The sequence below is a fragment of the Oncorhynchus clarkii genome, chromosome 18 (assembly GCF_045791955.1).
Source record: "Oncorhynchus clarkii lewisi isolate Uvic-CL-2024 chromosome 18, UVic_Ocla_1.0, whole genome shotgun sequence".
NCBI lineage: Eukaryota > Metazoa > Chordata > Actinopteri > Salmoniformes > Salmonidae > Oncorhynchus > Oncorhynchus clarkii.
In genome coordinates, this window is record NC_092164.1 from 39,148,347 (window position 1) to 39,171,821 (window position 23,475).

Here is a 23,475-nt window from a genome sequence, read left to right on the forward strand (position 1 = left end):
ACATGCAGCCATGTTCCCCATTAACATTACATGGGGAATATTTAAACAATGTTATGTCACTGAACGTCTTGAATTAGAACAATATCCCAAATTCTAAAAGTTGGCCCAACTCTAAATACACAGAACCCAAATATAAACACAATATGCCACCATTTTCAAGATGTTACAGTTCATATATGGAAATCAGTCATTTGAAATAAATTCATTAGTCCCTAATCTATGGATTTCACGACTGGGAATACAGATATGCATCTGTTAGTCACAAGATGCCTTAAAAAGGAGGGGCGTGGATCAGCATACCAGTCAGTATCTGGTGTGACCACCATTTGCCTCATACAGTGTAACACATCTACTTCGCATAGAGTTGATCATGCTTTTGATTGTGGCCTGTGGAATGTTGTCCCACTCCTCTTCAATGGCTGTGCAAAGTTGCGGGAACTGGATCATGCTGTCATAAACGTCGATCCAAAGCATCCCAAACATGCTCAATGGGTGACATGTCTGGTGAGTATGCAGGCCATGGAAGAACTGGGACATTTTCAGCTTCCAGGAATTGTGTACAGATCCTTGCAACATGGGGCTGTGCATTATAATGCTGAAACATGAGGTGATGGCGGCAGATGAATGCCATGACAATGGGCCTCAGGATCTCATCATGATATCTCTGTGCATTCAAATTGCCATTGATAAAATGCAATTGTGTTCATTGTCCATAGCTTATGCCTGGCTATACCATAACCCCACCGTGTGCTCACCCCACCGCCACCATGCTCAGCAAACCGCTCGCCCACAAGACAACATACACTTTTGAAACCGGGATTCATCTGTGAAGAGCACACTTCTCAAGCGTGCCAGTGGCCATTGAAGGTGAGCATTTGCCCACTGAAGTCAGTTACGTCGTCGATCTGAAGTCAGGTCAAGAATCTTGTGAGGAAGATGAGCATGCAGATGAACTTCCCCGAGACGGTTTCTTACAGTTTGTACAGAAATTCTTTGGTTGTGCAAACCCACAGTCTCATCAGCTGTCCGGGTGGCTAGTCTCAGATGATCCCACAGGTGAAGAAGGCAGATCTGGAGGTCCTGGGCTGGTGTGGTTACACGTGGTCTGCGGTTGGACTTACTACCAAATTCTCTAAAAAGATGTTGGAATGGCTTATGGCAGAGAAATTAACATTCAATTCTCTGGCAACAGCTCTGGTAGACATTCCTGCAGTCGGTATGCCAATTGCACACTCCCTCAAAACTTGAGACATTGTGTTGTGTGACAAAACTGCACATTTTAGAGTGGCACAATCTGCACCTGTGTAATGATCATGCTGTTTAAACAGCGTCTTGATATGCTACACCTGTCATGTGGGTGGATTATCTTGGCAAAAGGGAAATGGTCACTAACAGGAATGTAAACACATTTATGCACAACATTTTAGAGAAATAATATTTTTGTGAGTTTGTAACATTTCTGGGATATTTTATTTCAGCTCGTGAAATATGGGACCAACACTTTACATTTTGCGTTTATATTTCTGTTCAGTGTATATGGCTCTGGGCACAAACTGCTTCTCCAATAGACAGGTTGGCTGTTTAGCAACAAAACAGACGGGGTTGGCTTAGATTGTTGACATGTGACTATATTTCGTCTACAATGTTTATTGAAAACATACATTTGCACAATGAGCACTTGTCTCAAACACATCGTTACAGTTGTTGGCTAGCTAGCTAGCGAATTTGAACAATATTAGCATAGGCGTGACAGTCAAAGCACCTCAAAATAAGACATGGTATCAAGAACAAGATCATCAGAACTAGAGGATGACTTTACAAGTAAAGATGCGGGCTTGCTTTAATTCTTTAACATTATTTTTGTGGTAAACGTAAAAGTTTAGAAGTTTTACTAAGATATTTCAAGCAAAGCAGTTACATACACAATGCACAAAACATTAGGAACACCTCTTTCCATGACATAGATGCTAGGTGCACCGGTTTGAGTGTGTCAAGAACTGCACCGCTGATGGGATTTTCACACTCAGTTTCCCATGTGTATCAAGAATTTTCCACCACCCAAAGGACATCCAGCCAACTTGACACGAATGTGGGAATCATTGGCGCCAACATGGACCAGGATCCCTGTAGACCGCTTCCGACACCTTGTAGAATTGAGGTGGTTCTGAGTGCAAACGGGTGTGCAACTCAATATTAGGAATGTGTTCCTACTGTTTTGTACACTTAGCGTATGTATATTATATATAAGAATACGGTCACACTTGGCCTGCATCTTGTGTTTGTGATCGGTTGTTAATTCCCCCCCAATATCTAGCCTAGGTTGGATTATAAACTAATCAAGTATTGGATTGCTTGTATTTTTCATGTTCTCTTGCATTATCTAATGAGAAACAGGGACCCAGTAAAATATAGTGTAAACATTGTAAGGGAATCTTAATTGTTTAATGAAAAGTCCAAGAAAACAAAGTAACACAAATTCCACCATACTCTCTTACTAAATCTCCCACCCTCCACTTTAACATTAATCATTTTTACTTGGTCCCTCTGATTAAAAGCTCTGATTCCAAATCAAGCCATTGCACCCAACTATAAGCCAATGTTGACAACTTAAGGCATCTGATAAGACTGGCAATGTAAAGGAATACATTGGATGGAAACAACCTAATTATTACAAATGCCTAGGTAAAGCAGCTTACTATACAATATTGACAATACAAACCATCTCAGATACATAACAAAAAAGTCAACAAGGTAAATGGATAGCAGCGTGGGGTTGGTTTGGAATCAGCCCAGAGATGCAGTCGTGTACATACAGAATGGTTTAGGGTGAAGGAGCTCTTTCTAACCACATTACAGCTACAGCATTGATTGTCTTTATGACACATAAGGCCTACTGTATTATTCAAGAGTGGAGGGAAAGCAGACACCCATTCAAGAAAAAAAAAAAAGAGAATAGTACACGTGAATAAAAATGAATAAATGTTACAATTCAACAAAACCTGCTGCCGCGGCTTATTAACACTAAACAAAAGTAGAAGAGGATTCATCATTCAGTTATTCAAAGGTAGGTCAAACATTCCTTCCAGACACATTAAGATAAATTAGGGTGGAAGAAATTTTTGTTTTGATGGACTGTATCCATTTCCCCAATTCCTGTCACTGGATAATCGGTTCAGTTTCCAAATGGCCTGTCCACCCTAAATACATGAATTTACTGTACTTCCACATTATGAAGGTAATTCATGTGACGGGCACATTTAAAGCAATTTATTCACTATGAAGCTAATCATACTCCAATGGTCCTCTAAGCACAGCTTACATCACTTACCCATTGAGTAATAATGAAATTAAGAGATATTGTCACATACTGGTACAACTCATGATTTTCATGCAACTCGAAAGCATCCAACAGTTATGAAAACAGTTACAAACAAGTGGCTTGGTCAGTAACTGCCGTGTGCTGTAGACATCTAAAGCAGCTTATTCATGTTTCCCAATAAGTCACATTCCGGAAGCTGATTACATTTCAGGAGCCTCTTGGCCTCATATATGTCAAGTATCTAAGATGGCTGCTGTTTGGGGACCTGGTTTATGGACTACACGTTATAATATTATGCCCTTTTCATTTCATTGGAATGTTCCAGTTGTAGACTAACATACTCTGATCCAAATAAACCCTGAATTTAAACCCAGGAAAATGCCCTAACCACTTTACTGTCTAGTTCTATTGTGTTCAATCTGTGATCTCTGCAAGTACAATTAAAGGCAAAAGTAAGCATTAAACATATTGGTATGATTGCAATTCTTGATTTTAATTTTAACTATAGTTCACGGCAACTTAAACGGACACTGTTTTGGTTAGCCTTTTTATGACCAAAAGGGAATAAACTCTGCAATTATTAATGGACGATGAACTACAACTCCCAAGTCATCTGCGTAGCTTGCCTAAGTCTCGGTTTGATGACCTATCTGATTTAGACATGCCGATGAGGACTTTGTACAGTACATATCTTATTGCTCATCATCCTGCAGATGGTTTGTGTTGAAATGCTACTCCCCATTCAAGTCCCCTTTGGAACCTAGTCCAGTCCTGTGAAAGCCATGTCTGTCACTTATCTTCTCACCCTCTCCTTTAAACTCCATCAGTATCTTTCCCTCCAATCGTATAAATCCATCTCTCACATTCGGTTTCTGCTCCTCCTCTAAATCCCTCCCTCTACCGCCCTTACTTTTTGATGACTCGCTGTCTCACTCATACTCTGCGATTAGCACCATCATGTAAATTCCAACCAGCATCGCTAGGATCTCCATCACTGATTGGCCCAGACTGGAGCGGCCAACCAGCAGCTCAGGCAGAACCGTCACCGTGGCAATGTACACAAAGCCACCCGCAGTGAATGGTAGGATCCAGGCTGTGGCGGCCGCACCCACCCCCTCAGCCAATAGGGAGCAGGCTGTGCCGGCAAGAGCCCCCAAGGCTGTCAGCAGCTGTAGACACATAGCCTGATGGGAAAGAGGAAGTTGTCAATGGACATTTCTACCTACAGAGACTTTCTCATACAGGCTGTTGGAACAGAAAAGACACGAACCCTACTGCTGCCACCATGTGTCAATAGGCTTTGTGTCGTCGTCATGACAGATGTTGTACCGAGCATGTTTCAGTACATAGTCAAGAACATTTCCGTTTCCTGTCCGACATCAGTATGTGTAACATCAATCATTGTGAAAAGCTGAAGCTTGTGCATTACCTTCTTCTTGGTGCAGCCAGACTGGACCAGGATGGCAAAGTCGCCAATCTCGTGGGGCACCTCGTGCAGCAGGATGGTGAGAGTGGTGACTGTGCCTACTGCTGGGCCCACCAGGAACGATGCCCCGATGGCCAACCCGTCAGTGAAATTGTGTGTGAAGTCAGCAGCCAGGTTCAGGTAGCCCGACACCTTGATATCTATATTGATAGGGATGTCAAACACTCATCCTGCTGCACAGACCCTATGGACTCTAGTCTAGAGCACCTGGTTAAATTGTGCTAAGGAGCATTTGTTAACTCTCCATGGTTGAAGTACAAATAAATACATGTAATTGTTGTAAAAATGTCTGAGTGTGCTACATTTACTATTGTATAAAAGTTTAGTCATCACAAATGCATTAAATCGATTGCTTTAAAAAAAGTTTCATATATTTAGTTTGGTACCGTTGATTTTGTTACACGTGCCTGTCCGACGCATGATTTTTAAGCTCAAATGGCAGACAATTTGGGGCGCTCTCTGTATAAAAGTTGATGGCAGGGCCTCCCGAGTGGCGCAGTGTTCTAAGGCACTGCATCGCAGTGCACGCTGTGCCACTAGAGATTCTGGGTTCGAGTCCAGGCTCTGTCGCAGCCGGCCGCGACCAGGAGGGTCCATGGGGTGGCGCATAATTGGCCCAGCGTCGTCCGGGTTATCCTTGTCTCATCGGGCACTAGCAACTCCTGTGGCGGGCCAGGCGCAGTGCACGCTGACACGGTCGTCAGGTGTACAGCGTTTCCTCCGACACATTGGTGCGGCTGGCTTCCGGGTTGGATGGGCATTGTGTCAAGGAGCAATGCGGCTTGGTTGGGTTGTGTTTTGGAGGACGCATGGCTCTCGACCTTCGCCTCTCCTGAGTCCGTACGGGGGTTGCAGCAATGAGACAAGACTAACTACTACCAATTGGATACCACGAAATTGTGGAGAAAAAAAAGGGGGTGGGAAAAAAAAGTTGATGGCCTTACTCCAATTGTCCGTGTTGATATCTAGAGCTATTACTGCTTTTAGGGAGGTCTGTTCGATGAAACATTTTTTTTTCCTTCTTTTTTTTTTTTTAAATCACGATTTACGGCTTCGATTATAAAAAAACAAAACATGAAATGCACTATGCATTGTGTGGGTTGCATGCAGTAACACAGAAAGCAATACAATTCCCATGATGGTAGTGACTGCCCATGACTGCTTATCACTTATTAACCCGCATTTATTCACATTACTTCAAATCAAATATTTCAGTTACTTATATTACTTGTTTTATTTGATCACTATTTTATTCCAAGTCATCATCTCACCTCTATAGAGCTGCTGCCGCCTGTGCTGTCTGACAAAACACTATTTTGTAGTTCTTCAAAGTAAATAAGGCATACTTTTGACTGCTGAATGACAACTATCAATCACTTAGATGATGTATTTTCAGGTAGAGATATCTCGCAAAGAAACTGATCTCTATGTCTAAGAAACACAGACCGGACAAATTTAGCCGTGCAGTGGATTGTGGTCATTGTAGTTAGTTTAGCTCGGAAAACATGATAATTATATAGAACACTACAGACCCGGGTTAATTCCTGGGCTGTGCCACAACCAGCCGTGGCCGGGAGTCCTTTAGGCCAGCGCACAATTGGCCCAGCGTCGTCCGGGTTAGAGTAGAGTTTGGCCGGTGGGGCCCCAAAAAAAAAAAAGAAGAATGAGGGTCTAGCGTCTCCTTTTGATGGGCCGGGTGCCTGCAAGGCTGACCCCGGTCGCCAGTGTTTCCTCCGACTCATTGGTGTGGCTGGCTTCTGGGTTAAGCCGGCAGGTGTTAAGAAGCGCGGTTTGGCGGGTCATGTTTCAGAGGACGCATGATTCTACCTTCGCCTCTCTCTCGAGGCCGTTGGGGAGTTGCAGCAATGAGACAAGATCGAAAATTGTGGAGAAAAAGGGAGTAAAAAATAAAATAATGAAACAAAATAATTGCCATTTTGGTTAATTGCTCAGCACTATTGATATCCTATGCAAGGTCGTGATTCGTTGAAGTTAAAGCAAATTATTTGTTTCTGCCTCATTCCAGCAGACTCCCAGAATTTCGAGCCGGCATTCTAGAATTTAGATGACTCAACAAATTCTCTTCTAACCAGTGATGTAAAAATTATTCTCAGATGTGTGCAGTTTATAAGGTGCTGATCTGATTACTATTCTTGCACATGTTCTTTTTTAGTATGTTTTATTTAAACAGTTTATGTTTTCAATATATCAGGAACTGTTGAATCATTACTTATTGATTTGGACACATGAACCGTTTTGACATTGGGATATTTATCAAAATGTCTTGTCAACAGGAAGCCACGACAGCATAATTTTAAATTGAAGTTTTAGGAATATAAATTGACCTTTCTACATACATTTGCAAAGGTATTGCACTTAAATGAGGTTAAAAACTTCTGAATGAGTCCAAAAACATGCTGTGATCGATTTAATTTGATGTACCAGAAATCACCAAAAAAAGTTTGCCCTGCTTAATATTGAGAAGGGAGAGTGGACAATGATCACAACATTGCAATAGTTGCATACAGAGAAACTGGCTTGAAGGGATGCTGGTAACTGAAATGTTGTCATAAAGTAAATATTCTCATGGAGCAAAAGTGGTTTTGAGATTTTAAAAGAGCCATTTCAGTGAAGGCAAACTGCCCACTAACAACTTAAGTGACAATTATTCAACTATCTTACCTGTAGTTTTCTCCTCCACTTCTTTTGGAGTCTTCTCATCTTTGTTTTCTTTTAAATCTTTCTCACCCTCATTCTTCTTCTTTTTCTCCCCGTCACTCTCCTTTGCCTTAGGAGCAGCTGAAAATAGGAGACGAGAAAATAGGAAATAAAATAAAAAATGTTGCACATAACTCTTTGGTTTACTGACCCTGCCTTATTCCAAAAGTAGGAGAGTAGCATCAAATCACCCAACCCATACAGCAGCTCTCGGCTAGAGGAAAATCTCATCAATGGCCAGATTTCAAAATGGACCCAAAGGTCGGGTTACGAAACCAACTCGCTAGCCTAATGATTTGGCTGCATTCACTAGGTCTAGGGGTCTTAGGCCTAGCTAAATGGTCTGCAACCTGATTTAATGTGCACATTTATGTGAGAGGACCATGTTATATGCATGTGCCCAGGAGACAGACACTTTACCTGTTTTCAGGGCCAGCTCCGTCCTGACACCTGAGTCGGCCAGCCAAAGCGGATTATCATTTGTTCATGGTGATAAAATAAATATATTCAAAAACAGTACAAAAAGGCCTGAACCAAAACTAAAGATAACAACAATTGCAGATCCTTCTTATCAAGGCTTCACAAGACTTATTGTCTTGGCAGAGCACTTAACTTCTCTATGGTAGGGGGCAGCATTTGGAATTTTGGATGACAAGCATGCCCAAATTAAACAGCTTTCTACTCAGGCCCAGAAGATAGGATATGCATAATTAGTAAGGATATGCATGATTAGTAGATTTGGATAGAAAACACTAAAGTTTCCAAAACTGTTAAAATAATGTCTGAGTATAACAGAACTGATTTGGCAGGCGAAAACCTGAGAAAAATCCATTCAGGAAATAGGATTTTTTTTGTTTGTTGTAGTTTTCTATTCAATGCCATTACAGAATCCATTGACTTAGGACTCAAATTGCAGTTCCTATGCCTTCCACTAGATGTCAAGTCTTTAGAAATTGTTTCAGGCTTGTATTCTGAAAAATGAGGGAGTAAGAGCAGTCAGAATGAGTGGACCCTGCTGTGTTTCATGCGCGCGACCAGAGAGTGCCTTTCTTGCTTACCTTTTAGATTGACGACGTTATTGTCCGGTTGAAATATTATAGCATATTTAGGCTAAAAACAACCTGAGGATTGAATATAAACATTGTTTGACATGTTTCTATGAACTTTACAGATACAATTTGGATTTTTTGTCTGCCTGTTGTGACTGCGTTTGAGCCTGTGGATTACTGAAGAAAATGCGAAGAAAACTGAGGTTTTCGGATAGAGAGAGACTTTATCGAAAAGGAACATTTATTGAATAAATTAATGTCTTCTGAGTGCCACCATATGAAGATCATCAAAGGTAAGGGATTAATTGTATCTCTATTTCTGACTTGTGTTACTCTTCTACTTGGCTGGTTACTGTTTGTAATGATTTGTCTGCTGGGCTATGTTCTGAAATAATCGTAAGGTATGCTTTCGCCGTAAAGCATTTTTGAAATCTGATACAGTGGTTGGATTCCCAAGAAGTTAATCTTTAAACCAATGTAAAACAGTTGTATCTTTTTATAATGAGTATTTCTGTATTTGGCACTCTGCAATCTCACTGAATGTTGGCCAGGTGGGACGCTAGCATCCCACATACCCTAGAGAGGTTAACCAACCAGCTGCTGCCCCCCGGGGGTGGAGTGTGATAGTGTAATTATGCTCCTAAAACCTAATCTAGGAGCTTTGGTTAAGAGCGTTGGACCAGGTACAAAAAGGTCGCTGGTTCGAATCCCCGAGCCGACGAGGTGAAAAATCTGTAAATGTGCCCTTAAGGCACTTAACCCTTATTGCTCCTGTAAGTCACTCTGGATAAGAGCATCTGCTAAATGACGCAAATGTAAATGTAACTATTCCATAACAATTGACATGCATTACATAGATATATAGACAAAAGCAGAAGTGGGCAATAGGAAAAAAAATGCATTGCATAACAGAGGGATCATTTCAAGGCATGTGAGTTATGGTAAAGAAAGCTCTTATTGAATGGATGTAGCCTTGAAATAGCAGGGGCACATGCATCATTTCAAATTGTTGTTCTGTTTTTGCCCGTGCTACAAACTCAAATCAAAATGTATTACCTACCCTGAGAGTGGGAGTGTCCGTGTCCACCCTTCAGGAGGCGAACAAATTTCTCCACCACCAGGAAGGCCACGATTCCACCGAGAACCCACAGCCCTACTGACATCATGTGACCATGGGCAGCACCTACAGGTGTGATAAGGAACACCGTCAGGGACATGCTGTTTGCCAAAATGGGTCCAGACTCAATAAAATAAATAAATAATAAAGAGTAGAAGAGAGTGAGTCAGTGTCATTCTGAAGCATGCTAAATACTGGTATGTAATGGATATGCTGGATAGTATGGCGATGGTAAATGTAGAGATCACGACGGAGCTATACCATGTGAGTGGCCATGATACTGTGATTCTTCACTGTCAGAGTGGCCTTGTCCCTCGTCTCCATGGTTAGAGTGAGGCTCTGTGAAAACAAGCAAGAGAATGAAAATGAGAGAAAGAAAAAAAACTGACAAACAGACTGGCATGACTACATCCTTTTAACTACAAACCAATAAATCAAAAAAAAGTTGCTCATCTTAGAGCTTAAATTTGCTTCACTGATTATTGCGTAAAGATGAAATCCCAGAATCATACTTAAACATATTCAATAGAATATAGGCAATAAATTATTTTCACTTAATTAAGAAATGTACCGTGGCGATACTTGCGATAGGTTCACTAACCCAGGGCGTGAGGGATGAGGTGCAGAAAGGCGTCTCCCAGCAGGCCACCAGAGGCGAAGCTCAGCAGCACCTTCAAGAGGTTCTGGTGCTGGTCTGTATTGGACTGGACCGGGATCAGGAAAAGGATGAGGAAGGGAGCAGCACTGATCAGCAGAGTGGCACCGATGGCCTAACAATAAGAGAGAAACATAGACAGCAGGTCTTAAAGGACCACTTTAACAGGGTGCTTGTGTGTGGTAAAATAATCTCACACTTGATAAGGATGGCTGTGCCGAGTTTCCAAGGGTCTCAAACCAATCTAATGAACTTCATCAAATAAGGAAAAGCTATTTCCTGTCTACAAAAGTGCTTGGATTCCAAGCCTTTCAATAATTGAATGCCGAATATATACATTCCAGTTTCAGTCCAATTCAATTGACAGTACCTAAATAGTTGACCTCCTGAGTTGTGCTGACCAGCACATTTAAATAATGGTAAAACGGTGTCTAAGAAACCTAATCCTGTTGAACATGGCAAATAAAAATGTAAACTTCATAACAGAGACATCTCGCTCTGCAGTCAAAACCAACAGAAAGTTAATGGCAGTACACTGCGGAGGTTGTGTAGTCCAGTTGTCAAAGCCAAACTAGTCATTAGAACGCAACATCAAACTTAGCAACAGACTCACTGGCAAAAGGGAAATGTCTGTTGAAAAGTGAAAGCAGTAACTTTGTTTGCTTTTGTACCTACAGCAGTGATCCGTTGAATCTGGAGAGATAGGTAGCCTATGTTTGCACAGGGAAAGTCAGGTTGTTGGAACGAACAGGAGGGACACCGACAGACAAAGATATGACATTTTGCATATGATTTGATTGAAGGTAGGCTATGACCACTAACGGACATCTAAATGTAGCACAGGTTCTGGACAATAATAATGTATCAAATATCCAGAACAACACATTCCATGTCCATTCATGTATGGCTCCAAGGTCTCCACTGACAATACCTGCATCCAGAGCTCCACTATGTCCCTCTTCTCTCCCTCCACCTGCCTCTTCACCCTCTCCCCTCCTTGGGTGTGCCCGTGTCCACTCTCCTCCTTGTGCTCATGACCATGGTCATGGGCGTGGTCGTGTCCGTGAGCATGACCATGGTCATGGGCGTGGTCATGTGCGTGAGCATGGTCATGGGCGTGGTCATGTCCGTGGTCATGTGCGTGACCGTGGTGCGACTCCTCTGCTGGGGGCAGGTTGGCCTCAGCACTCCACTTGCTGGCCCCCTGGTGCAGCTTCTGACCGCCATGGGAATGACCATGGCAACCGCCACCCCCATGCGAATGTGCATGCCCATGGTCATGAGAGTGACTGTGAGCAACAGTTAGCTGGGCGGCTAGCAACAGCACCGCTCCTGTGAACAGTGCTAGCAGACGTCCATGGGCCATCATCTCACCTGGGACAGACACCCAAAGGGAAGATCTATGGTTACAACAGGCTGCTATAGTACATCAATACTAGCTTCATACAGCAACATCTTATTGTTTTTAGATTGTGGGTAGTTACAGTGGATGGCTTTAGCTAGCTAGTTATGGAACAAATATTAGGCTAACTAGCTAGTTAGACAACAATTAACATGATCAACATCCCATCTGCTATACCTAACAGCATTCCCATAATGGCCCTCTGCTAAGGCAATAGGCGTACAAGGGGGGTATGAGGAGTCAAACACTAAGGAAGAGGGGCAGGGTCCCAAATGGGGTTAGTAGCCTAGCTGAGTAACTAACTTAGCTAGGCCGTGTTATTAAAGTGATGGCTTGAAACATACTGTATGTTAATTGTTGTTGTACCTAACGCCTAGCAAGTTAGCCACTAACTGTTTGGCTAACAGCTAAGTTAGCCACATCAACAATAGCTGCCTATGAATGCGATTAATCGAATGCAGATGTCGCAGTTTAGATTTGCATGCGAAATCAGTTGGCGGGATACTTAACTAGCATTGTACAATAGCAAACAATGGGTAAACGTTACCTACATAACTTAGGTAATTGGAGTTGTTAGCGGTAATGACAACAATGTTGCAGTATAAACGAATTGCCCTAAACTCACCTGTCTGCTGTAATTATGCACGGATAACCAGTCTGCAATGTTGCGGGTCAGTGATAACGGTTTATCAGATAAATGATTCCCAACAGAAGATCTCAAAAGTGTCTATTCGTTCTCAGACGTGGCATTTAGTCAAATTAATAGAAACCTCGCGTGATTTCATTCGCTGGTGTAACTAAAGAATACGTGTCATAACATCGCGATACTTATATTTTTGTAATCTCATCCTGCATAGAAGCAGGATGCGGACTCAAATATGGTGGATGAATGAAGGCCGTTTACCAGTGATTTTTTTTTGTCACAATACTGGTCTGCTTAAGGGAGTAGCTCTCCAATAGGCACCAGTGCATTAAGCAGTCGGTTCTGTTTTGCTTAGTTGATTGACTGTATGAACCTCTTCTGTATCTCTCTGACTACTATTTTCAGGGAAATTATTGCAAAGTTAACTTTGGAAAAGACAACGACCAATAATGGAATGATCTTATTTAGGGGAGGTTTACTTTCAACTGAGAGTGTGTTGTATTACAGTTTACATGTATTGCTCTCTGAGATTCCACATGAAGACTGGAAAAAAATGTAGGCCTAATTAAATGAAGCATTCTAGGCTACCCTTCTACACTTGTACTATTAGAAATGGGAATATTTCACAATATCAGGACAGGAATACTGCATTTGATGTTGAAGTTTCCCTATGAAAAGCAATGGAATTCCAATTAACAAAACTTAATTGGATTAGGAAAAAAAAAGGATTAGGATTACAGTTGAGCCATGTTTACATTCATCTGCCATGTCTCTGCACACTTTCCTCGTGTCCCATGTCCATACCTTGGCTCAACCCTGACCCCAGCCATAACCCTAACCATGGCTTCATGTCCACACCACAGGTGGCTGATGAGTAGAGAACAGCTCATAATAACAGAACGGCGCATATGGAATGGAAACCATGTGTTGTATTTGATACCATTCCACTAATGCCGCTCCAGCCATTACCACGAGCCCGTTCTCTCCAATTAAGCTGCCACCAACCTCCTGTGGTCCACACCCTGGCTCAACCCGAACCCTAGCAATAACCCTAACCTTAGCCCAGCCTTATGTTCAACCCTAACCCTAATCTTAGTTTGTCATACTTTTATCCTACTTTTCCAAGTTTCGAGAGCTCAGCTCTGCCTGGCTCTCCCATTGACAATAGTGCCTTTTGCATCCCTTTGATATTTCAAGTAGAAATTGTGCACCAATATTGCATTTTAAAATCCTGTTATGTTAAATTAAGTGCCCTTTAATATAGACCACATAGGGAATTAAATAATTCACATTTTCTATATGAATAAAGACACACTAAAGTGCCAAAATCCAGCATTTTGATATGTTCCTCCGTGCACCCTCTGTCACTTAAACCACACATTTGTCCAAGTTTTCACCCTAATTTAAAAACTAGTTATTTTGTTGCTTTGACAAAGTAATTTAGTGTAATTAGTGATTCATTTACATCTGTCCCTCATTTTAAGGTCAATCCTGTTATTAAGTGAACTGAACTCTCTTTTTAGGTGAAACTGTTCCTTTTAAAATATTTTTCAAAAGAAACATTGAACATCTAATAGTCAAATCATAGTGTAAAAGCAGGTGAGCTGGTTCTACTGTGTTTGCTGTTTTGTGGTGGAAAACTGAGCTGGCTGAGCATGACATGTCAACCCTGTTACCCATAGATAGACAGACTAGAAATATTCTAACTTAATAGGCACTTACTATAGCATTTTATTTAATGGGAAAACATATTTTTTTATCAGTTGAACACGTGCTTTTTATGACAGAATTACAAAAATGTATGAAATCCAGCGTTTTTTTCATGAAGTTACACTTCTCAAAAGGCATCGAATTGGTGGAATGGCCCAGCCCCAGTTCAATTTAAAAGTCAAATTGCAGACAGATTTGAAAAAATCTCAATATCAAATTATTTCTGAGTACCTTACTGTGATTGTTTTCAATTAAAATGGCCAAAAAGAAACACAAATAGCTTCTTGGCAAAGAGCAATTTCTCAAAGAAAGAATTTAGATAGGACTGTCTGGGAGTGGTCTGAGTGGGGTGGAGAAAACGTACAATTATTGACAGAGAGGTTTGGAACTCTTTTTCTTATTGGTCTAATTTACTAATTTACTGCCTGGTGATGTCACGAGACAAGCCAAAACTCTATCTCGTCAAAACAGGTTGACATTTCAGGTGGTCTTTTCAAACAGCACTGACACTAAAAGGCCATTATCATAATTTTCACAATTACACAGTATTATTACAACCTCATAGTGTGGATATATATATATAAAACATGGTAAAATCTTTGACTGCTCTGGGCCTTTAACCACTGAGTACAATATCCCTTAATCTGATATAACACAAGTTTATAGGAATAGAGATACATTTAAAATAAGAGCGACAGATATTGCATTTATAGGAAGTATATCCCATATATATTTAATTCTGTGTCTTCCCACCAAGCAGCAGTCTGCTTGCTTTATGAAGTTCACACCTTTTCAGATGCTGCTTATTCCATGCAAGGGAACTCGGTTGACCCCTAAACCCAAGGCGGAATGGGAGGCCTATTGTATTGATGCAAATCAGTGGTACCAATTTAACATCCCACAATTCGATTAGACATCTGCATATTGAGCATCTGCCTCCTAAATCTGCCAATACCCCCCTCCCCTCCCCCCACACCCCCGGGTAGCCCCCACGACCCCAGGGCAGCCTCGGTCCCTGGTTCCTCCCTCCCCCTGACCCTGTCAGACCCTTGCACAATTGTTGACCCCGCCCTAGAGACAGAGCAGCCGGAGTTCAAGGTAAATGTTATTTTCTCTGTCCGTCTGCAGCCTGCCCAGTCCTGCCCTTGCCCATAATCATATGCACCGCTCTTTTCACTTTCTCACAGTTGTCACCCACATTGGAATAGATTTGACTGTCTTGAAAATGAAGCTTTTCAGTCATTTCACTGAAATGTTTTCCTTTTCTAATTTGGACCCCACAGATTGCTTTTCAATGGTGGGAATGATACAAAAGTGTGTCAAAAGTTTAAAGCAACATACAACACACAGCATAAGTGGTAAAAACAACCCTAAAAACATATTCACGCAGTATGTAAAACCTTTATACATTTTAAGACATTATACAAACGATACGTGGTTTGTGCTAGTGACAGCAGATCACATAGCTTTTCTATTTCTTATGAATAACCTGTAGGTAGCAATGGTAATTTATTTTAACAAAGCAGGAAAAACTAGCTGGGGTTACTTCTTTTTTTTGTAACTCGTTTTCAAAACTTGACAGCATCATGCACCTAAAATTCTACCTTCACATCTTAAAAGGTCAACGCAATTACTCACAAACACTAGTCTAATATACTAATTTAATACATGATTTGTATGGTAATCTCTTCAGTTTTAATAGCTGTTAATAGGGGAATCAATATTCAAGTGGTGGGATTTTTTAAAATACCAGTACCAGTCAAAAGTTTGGAAACACCTAGTCATTCAAGGTGATTATTTTTTTACTATTTTCTACATTGTAGAATAATAGTGACGACATCAAAACTATGAAATAATAGATATGGAATCATGCAGTAACCAAACAAGTGTTAAACAAATCTAAATATATTGTAGATTTTAGATTCTTCAAAAAAGCCAGCCTTTGCCTTGATGACAGCTTTGCACACTCTTGGAATTCTCTCAACCAGCTTCATGAGGAATGCTTTTCCAACAGTCTTGAAGGAGTTCCCACATATGCTGAGCACTTGTTGGCTGCTTTTCCTTCACTCTGCAGTCCAACTCATCCCAAAACATCTCAATTGGGTTGAGGTCAGGAGATTGTGGAGGCCAGGTCATCTGATGCAGCACTCCATCACTCTCCTTTGTCAAATAGCCCTTACACAGCCTGGAGGTGCGTTTTGGGTCATTGTCCTGTTGAAAAACAAATGACAGTCCCACTAAGTACAAACCAGATGTGATGGCTCATTTGCTGCATAATGCTGTGGTAGCCATGCTGGTTTTAAGTGTGCCTTGAATTCTAAATAACTCACTGACAGTGTCACCAGCAAAGCACCCCCACACCTCCTCCTCCATGCTTCACAGTGAGAACCTCACATGCGGAGATCTTCCATTCACCTACCTCACAAAGACACGGCGGTTGGAAACAAAAATCTCAAATTTGGACAGATTTCCACCGGTCTAATCTCCATTGCTCATGTTTCTTGGCCCAAGCAAGTCTCTTCTTCTTATTGGTGTCCTTTAGTAGTGGTTTCTTTGCAGAAATTCGACCATGACCATTGATTCACACAGTCTCCTCTGAACAGTTGATGTAGAGATGTGTCTGTTATTTGAACTCTGTGAAGCATTTATTTGGGCTGTAATCTGAGGTGCTGTTAACTCTAATGAATTTATCCTCTGCAGCAGAGGTAACTCTGGGTCTTCCTTTCCTGTGGCGGTCCTCACGAGAGCCAGTTTCATCATAGCACTTGATGGTTCTTGCGACTGCATTTGAAGAAACTTGAAAAGTTCTTGAAATTTTGACTGACCTTCATGTCTTAAAGTAATGATGGTCTGTCGTTTGTCTTTGCTTATTTGAGCTGTTGTTGCCATAATATGGACTTTGTCTTTTACCAAATAGGGATATCTTCTATATACCACCCCTACCTTGCCATAACACAAATGATTGGCTCAAACGCATTAAAATTCCACAAATTTATTTTTTCTCCAGAGGAGTTACCCAGCTTATGTACAGTGCCTTGCGAAAGTATTCGGCCCCCTTGAACTTTGCGACCTTTTGCCACATTTCAGGCTTCAAACATAAAGATATAAAACTGTATTTTTTTGTGAAGAATCAACAACAAGTGGGACACAATCATGAAGTGGAACGACATTTATTGGATATTTCAAACTTTTTTAACAAATCAAAAACTGAAAAATTGGGCGTGCAAAATTATTCAGCCCCTTTACTTTCAGTGCAGCAAACTCTCTCCAGAAGTTCAGTGAGGATCTCTGAATGATCCAATGTTGACCTAAATGACTAATGATGATAAATACAATCCACCTGTGTGTAATCAAGTCTCCGTATAAATGCACCTGCACTGTGATAGTCTCAGAGGTTCGTTAAAAGCGCAGAGAGCATCATGAAGAACAAGGAACACACCAGGCAGGTCCGAGATACTGTTGTGAAGAAGTTTAAAGCCGGATTTGGATACAAAAAGATTTCCCAAGCTTTAAACATCCCAAGGAGCACTGTGCAAGCGATAATATTGAAATGGAAGGAGTATCAGACCACTGCAAATCTACCAAGACCTGGCCGTCCCTCTAAACTTTTAGCTCATACAAGGTGAAGACTGATCAGAGATGCAGCCAAGAGGCCCATGATCACTCTGGATGAACTGCAGAGATCTACAGCTGAGGTGGGAGACTCTGTCCATAGGACAACAATCAGTCGTATATTGCACAAATCTGGCCTTTATGGAAGAGTGGCAAGAAGAAAGCCATTTCTTAAAGATATACATAAAAAGTGTTGTTTAAAGTTTGCCACAAGCCACCTGGGAGACACACCAAACATGTGGAAGAAGGTGCTCTGGTCAGATGAAACCAAAATAGAACTTTTTGGCAACAATGCAAAACGTTATGTTTGGCGTAAAAGCAACACAGCTGAACACACCATCCCCACTGTCAAACATGGTGGTGGCAGCATCATGGTTTGGGCCTGCTTTTCTTCAGCAGGGACAGGGAAGATGGTTAAAATTGATGGGAAGATGGATGGAGCCAAATACAGGACCATTCTGGAAGAAAACCTGATGGAGTCTGCAAAAGACCTGAGACTGGGACGGAGATTTGTCTTCCAACAAGACAATGATCCAAAACACAAAGCAAAATCTACAATGGTATGGTTCAAAAATAAACATATCCAGGTTTTAGAATGGCCAAGTCAAAGTCCAGACCTGAATCCAATCGAGAATCTGTGGAAAGAACTGAAAACTGCTGTTCACAAATGCTCTCCATCCAACCTCACTGAGCTCGAGCTGTTTTGCAAGGAGGAATGGGAAAAAATTTCAGTCTCTTGATGTGCAAAACTGATAGAGACATACCCCAAGCGACTTACAGCTGTAATCGCAGCAAAAGGTGGCGCTACAAAGTATTAACTTAAGGGGGCTGAATAATTTTGCACGCCCAATTTTTCAGTTTTTGATTTGTTAAAAAAGTTTGAAATATCCAATAAATGTCGTTCCACTTCATGATTGTGTCCCAGTTGTTGTTGATTCTTCACAAAAAATACAGTTTTATATCTTTATGTTTGAAGCCTGAAATGTGGCAAAAGGTCGCAAAGTTCAAGGGGGCCGAATACTTTCGCAAGGCACTGTAAGTACCTCATTTTTGTATTAGTAGGCTGGGATGAAGAAGACATATTAAAATAATAGTGTGCGTTCCAAGCAAGTTTAGGAGAGTCTCTGTGAGAGTCTCCCTCTTGAATAAATATTTTGTATAACTTCATGGATGCAGGGGTGTAAAGTAACAAAGTAAAATACTTTGAAGTACTACTTAAGTATTTTTGAGGGTATCTGTACTTGACTTTACTATTACAAATTTTTGACAACTTTTACTTTTACTCCACTACATTCCCAAAGATACTTTTTACTCAAATGCAATGCCTTTAGAAAGTATTCACACCCCTTATTAAATTGATATGTTTTGTCACTGGCCTACACTGGCCTACACACAACACCCCATAATGTCAAAGTGGAATTGTGTTTTTAGATTTTTTAAAAATAATTAATTGAATGAAAATGTCTTGAGTCAATAAGTGTTCAACCCCTTTGTTATGGCAAGCCTACATAAGTTCAGGAGTAAAAATGTGCTTAACAAGTCACATAAGTTGCATAGACTCACTCTGTGTGCAATAATAGTGTTTAACATGATTTTTGAATGACTACCTGATCTCTGTACCCCACACATAAAATGATCAGTAAGGTTCCTCAGTCGAGAAGTGTATTTCAAACACAAATTCAGCCTCAAAGACCTTGGAGATTTTCCAATGCCTCGCAAAGAAGTGTATCTGTTGTCAGATGGGTAAAAAAAAATCAGACATTGAATGTCCCTTTGAGCAAGGTGAAGTTATTAATTACACTTTGGATGGTGTATTAATACACCCAGTCACTACAAAGATACAGGCGTCCTTCCTAACTCAGTTGCTGGAGAGGAAAGGAAACTACTCAGCGATTTCACCAGGAAGCCAGTTACCGAGTTTAATGGCCATGATAGAAGTAAACTGAGGATGGATCAACAACATTGAACATACACTTAACAAAAATATAAATGCAACATGCAACAATTTCAAAGATTGTACAGAGTTACAGTTCATATAAGGAAATCAGTCAACTGAAATAAATTCATTAGGCCCTAATCTATGGATTTCACATGACTGGGAATGCAGATACACTATATGACCAAAAGTATGTGGAAACCTGCTTGTTGAACATCTCATTCCAAAATCATGGGCATTAATATGGAGTTGGTCCCACCTTTGCTGCTATAACAGCCTCCACTCTTCTGGGAAGGCTTTTCACTAGATGTTGGAACATTGCTGCGGGGACTTGCTTCCATTCAGCCACAAGAGCATTAGTGAGGCCGGGCATTGATATTGGGCAAAGGCCTGGCTCGCAGTCGGCGTTCCAATTCATCCCAAAGGTGTTCGATGGGGCTGAGGTCAGGGCTCTGTGCAGGCCAGTCAAGTTCTTCCACACTGATCTCAACAAAACATTTCTTCATGCACGGGGCATTGTCATGCTTAAACAGGAAATGGCCTTCCCCAAACTGTTGCCACAAAATTGGAAGCACAAAATCATCTAGAATGTCATTATATGCTGTAGCGTTAAGATTTCCCTTCACTGGAACTAAGGGGCCAAGCCCAAACCATGAAAAACAGCCCAAGACCATTATTCCTCCTCCACCAAACTTTACAGTTGGCACTATGCATTGCGGCAGTTAGCGTTATCCTGGCATCTGCCAAACACAGATTTGTCTATCGGACTGCCAGATGGTGAAGCATTATTCATCACTCCAGAGAGAACCCATTTCCACTACTCCAGCCGACGCATTGCATATGATGAACTTCGGCTTGTGTGTGGCTGCTAGACAATGGAACCCCATTTCATGAAGCTCCCAAAGAAAAGTTATTCGGCTGATGTTGCTTTCAGAGGCAGTTTGGACTCGGTAGTGAGTGTTGCAACCAAGGACAGACAATTTTCACGCACTATGCGCTTCAGCTTTCAATGGTCCTGTTCTATGAACTTGTGTGGCCTAACACTTCGTGGCTGAGCCGTTGTTGCTTCTAGATGTTTCCACTTCACAATAACAGCACTTAACAGTTGACCCGGCAGCTCTAGCAGGACATAAATTTGACAAACTGACTTGTTGGAAAGGTGGCATCCTCTGACGGTGCCACGTTGAAAGTCAGGGAGCTCTTCAGTAATGCCATTCTACTGCCAATGTTTGTTTATGGTGATTGTGTGGCTGTGTGCTCGATGTTATACACCTGTCAGACACTAATATGATGGGATGTCCTCATACTTTTGTATATATAGTGTATTTTGTATCCACTTCATTAGCCAAGGGGTCGTGAAACGTTCATACAGACGTAAAGGGGAACCAATAGTGTCAATTCATGTAAAAAAATATATATAATCTCCACATTTGGAGTTACAAGGTTTTCCTCTGAGAGCAACAATTGAACAATATAAATCTATGTAACTGAAGTGATTTGGTCAAATGTAACTGAGTAAAAAGTAAGTGACTTCTTTCAGAAATGACTTGCTTTAGAGTACAAGTACAGCTCCCAGAGAGTAACTACAGAGAGTAGTACTAGTTCATCCAAGCTCATCCACCTCTGCCCTCTGGCTAGAAGCTCGTTTTGAATTTTTATTTTACAATTGAAACCTGCCCTGTGATTTTTTAGGATCTTGTCTTTTTAATCACAGATAATAGAAATGCCGTTTTCACATACACTACCGTTCCAAAGTTTGTATGTACACTACCGTTCAAAAGTTTGGGGTCACTTAGAAGTGTCCTTGTTTTTTAAAGAAAAGTACATTTTCTGTCCATTAAAATAACATCAAATTGATCATAAATACAGTGTAGACATTGTTTATGTTGTTGTAAATTACTATTGTAGCTGGAAATTGCAGATTTTTATGGAATATCTACAGTACAGGCGTACAGAGGCCCATTATCAGCAACCATCACTCCTGTGTTCCAATGGCACGTTGTGTTGGCTAACCCAAGTTTATCATTTTAAAAGGCTAATTGATCATTAGAAAACCCTTTTGCAATTATGTTAGCACAGCTGAAAACTGTTGTCCTGATTAAAGAATAAATAAAACTGACCTTATTTAGACTAGTTGAGTATCTGGAGCATCAGCATTTGTGGGTTCTATTACAGGCTCGAAATGGCCAGAAACAAAGAATTTTGTTCTGAAACTCATCGGTCTATTCTTGTTCTGAGAAATGAAGGCTATTCCATGCGATAAATTGCCAAGAAACTGAAGATCTCGTACAGACTAGTTGCGTATCTGGAGCAATGATGTGTACTACTCCCTTCACAGAACCGTGCAAACGGGCTCTAACCAGAATAGAAAGAGGAGTGGGAGGCCCCGGTGCACAACTGAGCAAAAGGACAAGTACATTAGAGCTTCTAGTTTGAGAAACAGACGCCTCACAAGTCTTCAACTGGCAGCTTCATTAAAAGTACAAGCAAAACAACAGTCTCAACGTCAACAGTGAAGAGGCAACTCCGGGATGCTGGCCTTCTAGGCAGGTAACCATGGTTGACAGAGGAAGAACAATGATTCCAAGCACCACCCTCCTTTTGAAGCTTCCAGTCTGTTATTCAAACTCAATCAGCATGACAGAGTGATCTCCAGCCTGGTCCTCGTCAACACTCACAACACTCACAACGAGAGAATCACTGACATGATGTCAGCTGGTCCTTTTGTGGCAGGGCTGAAATGCAGTGGAAATGCTTTTGGGGGATTCTGTTTATTTGCATGGCAAAGAGGGACTTTGCAAGTAATTGCAATTCATCTGATCACTCTTCATAACATTTGGTGTCGCTCGGTGGTGGTCGTCACCGGCCTACTAGCTGCCACTGATTCTTTTCTCCCCCTCCTTATGTGCTTATTGAGTACACCTGTTTTGAGTTGGTTGTAATTAGTGAGGCTTTATTAGTCAGCCGGCCCGCCTGGTTCTTTGTGCGGGATTGATTATTGTAACCCTGGTGTTTGCATTAGATGTACGTGTTTGTGTATTTAGTGCTAGACTGTTTTTCGTTCCCTGTGTCTGGGGCATTTGGTTTGAGCACCCGTAAGTGGGGGGACCGTAGTTCACCGTGTGTGCATTAAAGAAGCACTTTATTGAACTCTGCTTTCCTGCGCCTGATTTCACCCTCACGACACCCAGGACCTTACAGCTAGCAAGTTTCTTAGGATGCTGTGTCATATCAGTCCAGCATGTTTAGAAGCTATAGGTGAGACTCAACTCTAGCTCAGTGATCCTCCTGGCTACAGAGACATTAAATGGGCTCTGAAAATGGAGGCCTAAAATATATTTGTGTACCGAATACTTTGAACTCTGTCCCTATGTTTCTTGGCATGAAGTGATTATCACATTGGTGTAAAATGACAATTTTTGGTCCTTCTCCCAGCCTGCACTGGGGGAGAGGACGGAGGGGCAGAATGGCTCTCCGGATCACATCAACATAGGTATAGATTTAAAGAGATTGAACCCAGGGAACTTACCATTTCCTAGAGACATAGCCCTCTTCTCTTTGCGTCTGGAAACTCAAAAGAGCAAGTGGAAGTGGCACAATTTATGTGGTCATGGCATTGCTGCATCTAGCATGAACAAAGGTCAGCAAAGGGGCAATCCCAACTTCCACTCTTGTCAAATGTTCACTTGGTCTCCTATTATTATTAATGTTATTCACACCAAAAACTACTTGAATTAAACATTTTGTACTGTGTGTTTTATTACCTACCTTTTTTAGCATTTTGAAAAGGTATACTTGAATATTTTACTCGTTCAAATGGTAATCATT

The 23,475-nt window shown here is 41.3% G+C and overlaps 1 protein-coding gene across 2 annotated transcripts; it reads right to left on the reverse strand.

Moving 5' to 3' along the window:
* Positions 1-1,447: 1,447 nt before the first annotated feature.
* LOC139373465 (solute carrier family 39 member 7) lies at positions 1,448-12,545 on the reverse strand. Of its 2 annotated transcripts, none has more exons than XM_071114013.1 (8): positions 12,372-12,545; positions 11,276-11,718; positions 10,291-10,459; positions 9,951-10,028; positions 9,633-9,755; positions 7,488-7,604; positions 4,749-4,945; positions 1,448-4,503 (listed from the first exon to the last, which is right to left on the reverse strand). In XM_071114013.1, exons 2-8 carry the CDS (start codon positions 11,711-11,713, stop codon positions 4,249-4,251), a joined length of 1,377 nt encoding a protein of 458 aa, XP_070970114.1. In that variant the 5' UTR covers positions 11,714-11,718; positions 12,372-12,545; the 3' UTR covers positions 1,448-4,248. The 2 variants fall into 2 exon arrangements, with proteins under 2 accessions (XP_070970114.1, XP_070970115.1); XM_071114014.1 differs by lacking the exon at positions 12,372-12,545 and having other exon boundaries at positions 1,608-4,503; positions 11,276-11,378; positions 11,409-11,431.
* Positions 12,546-23,475: the final 10,930 nt, after the last annotated feature.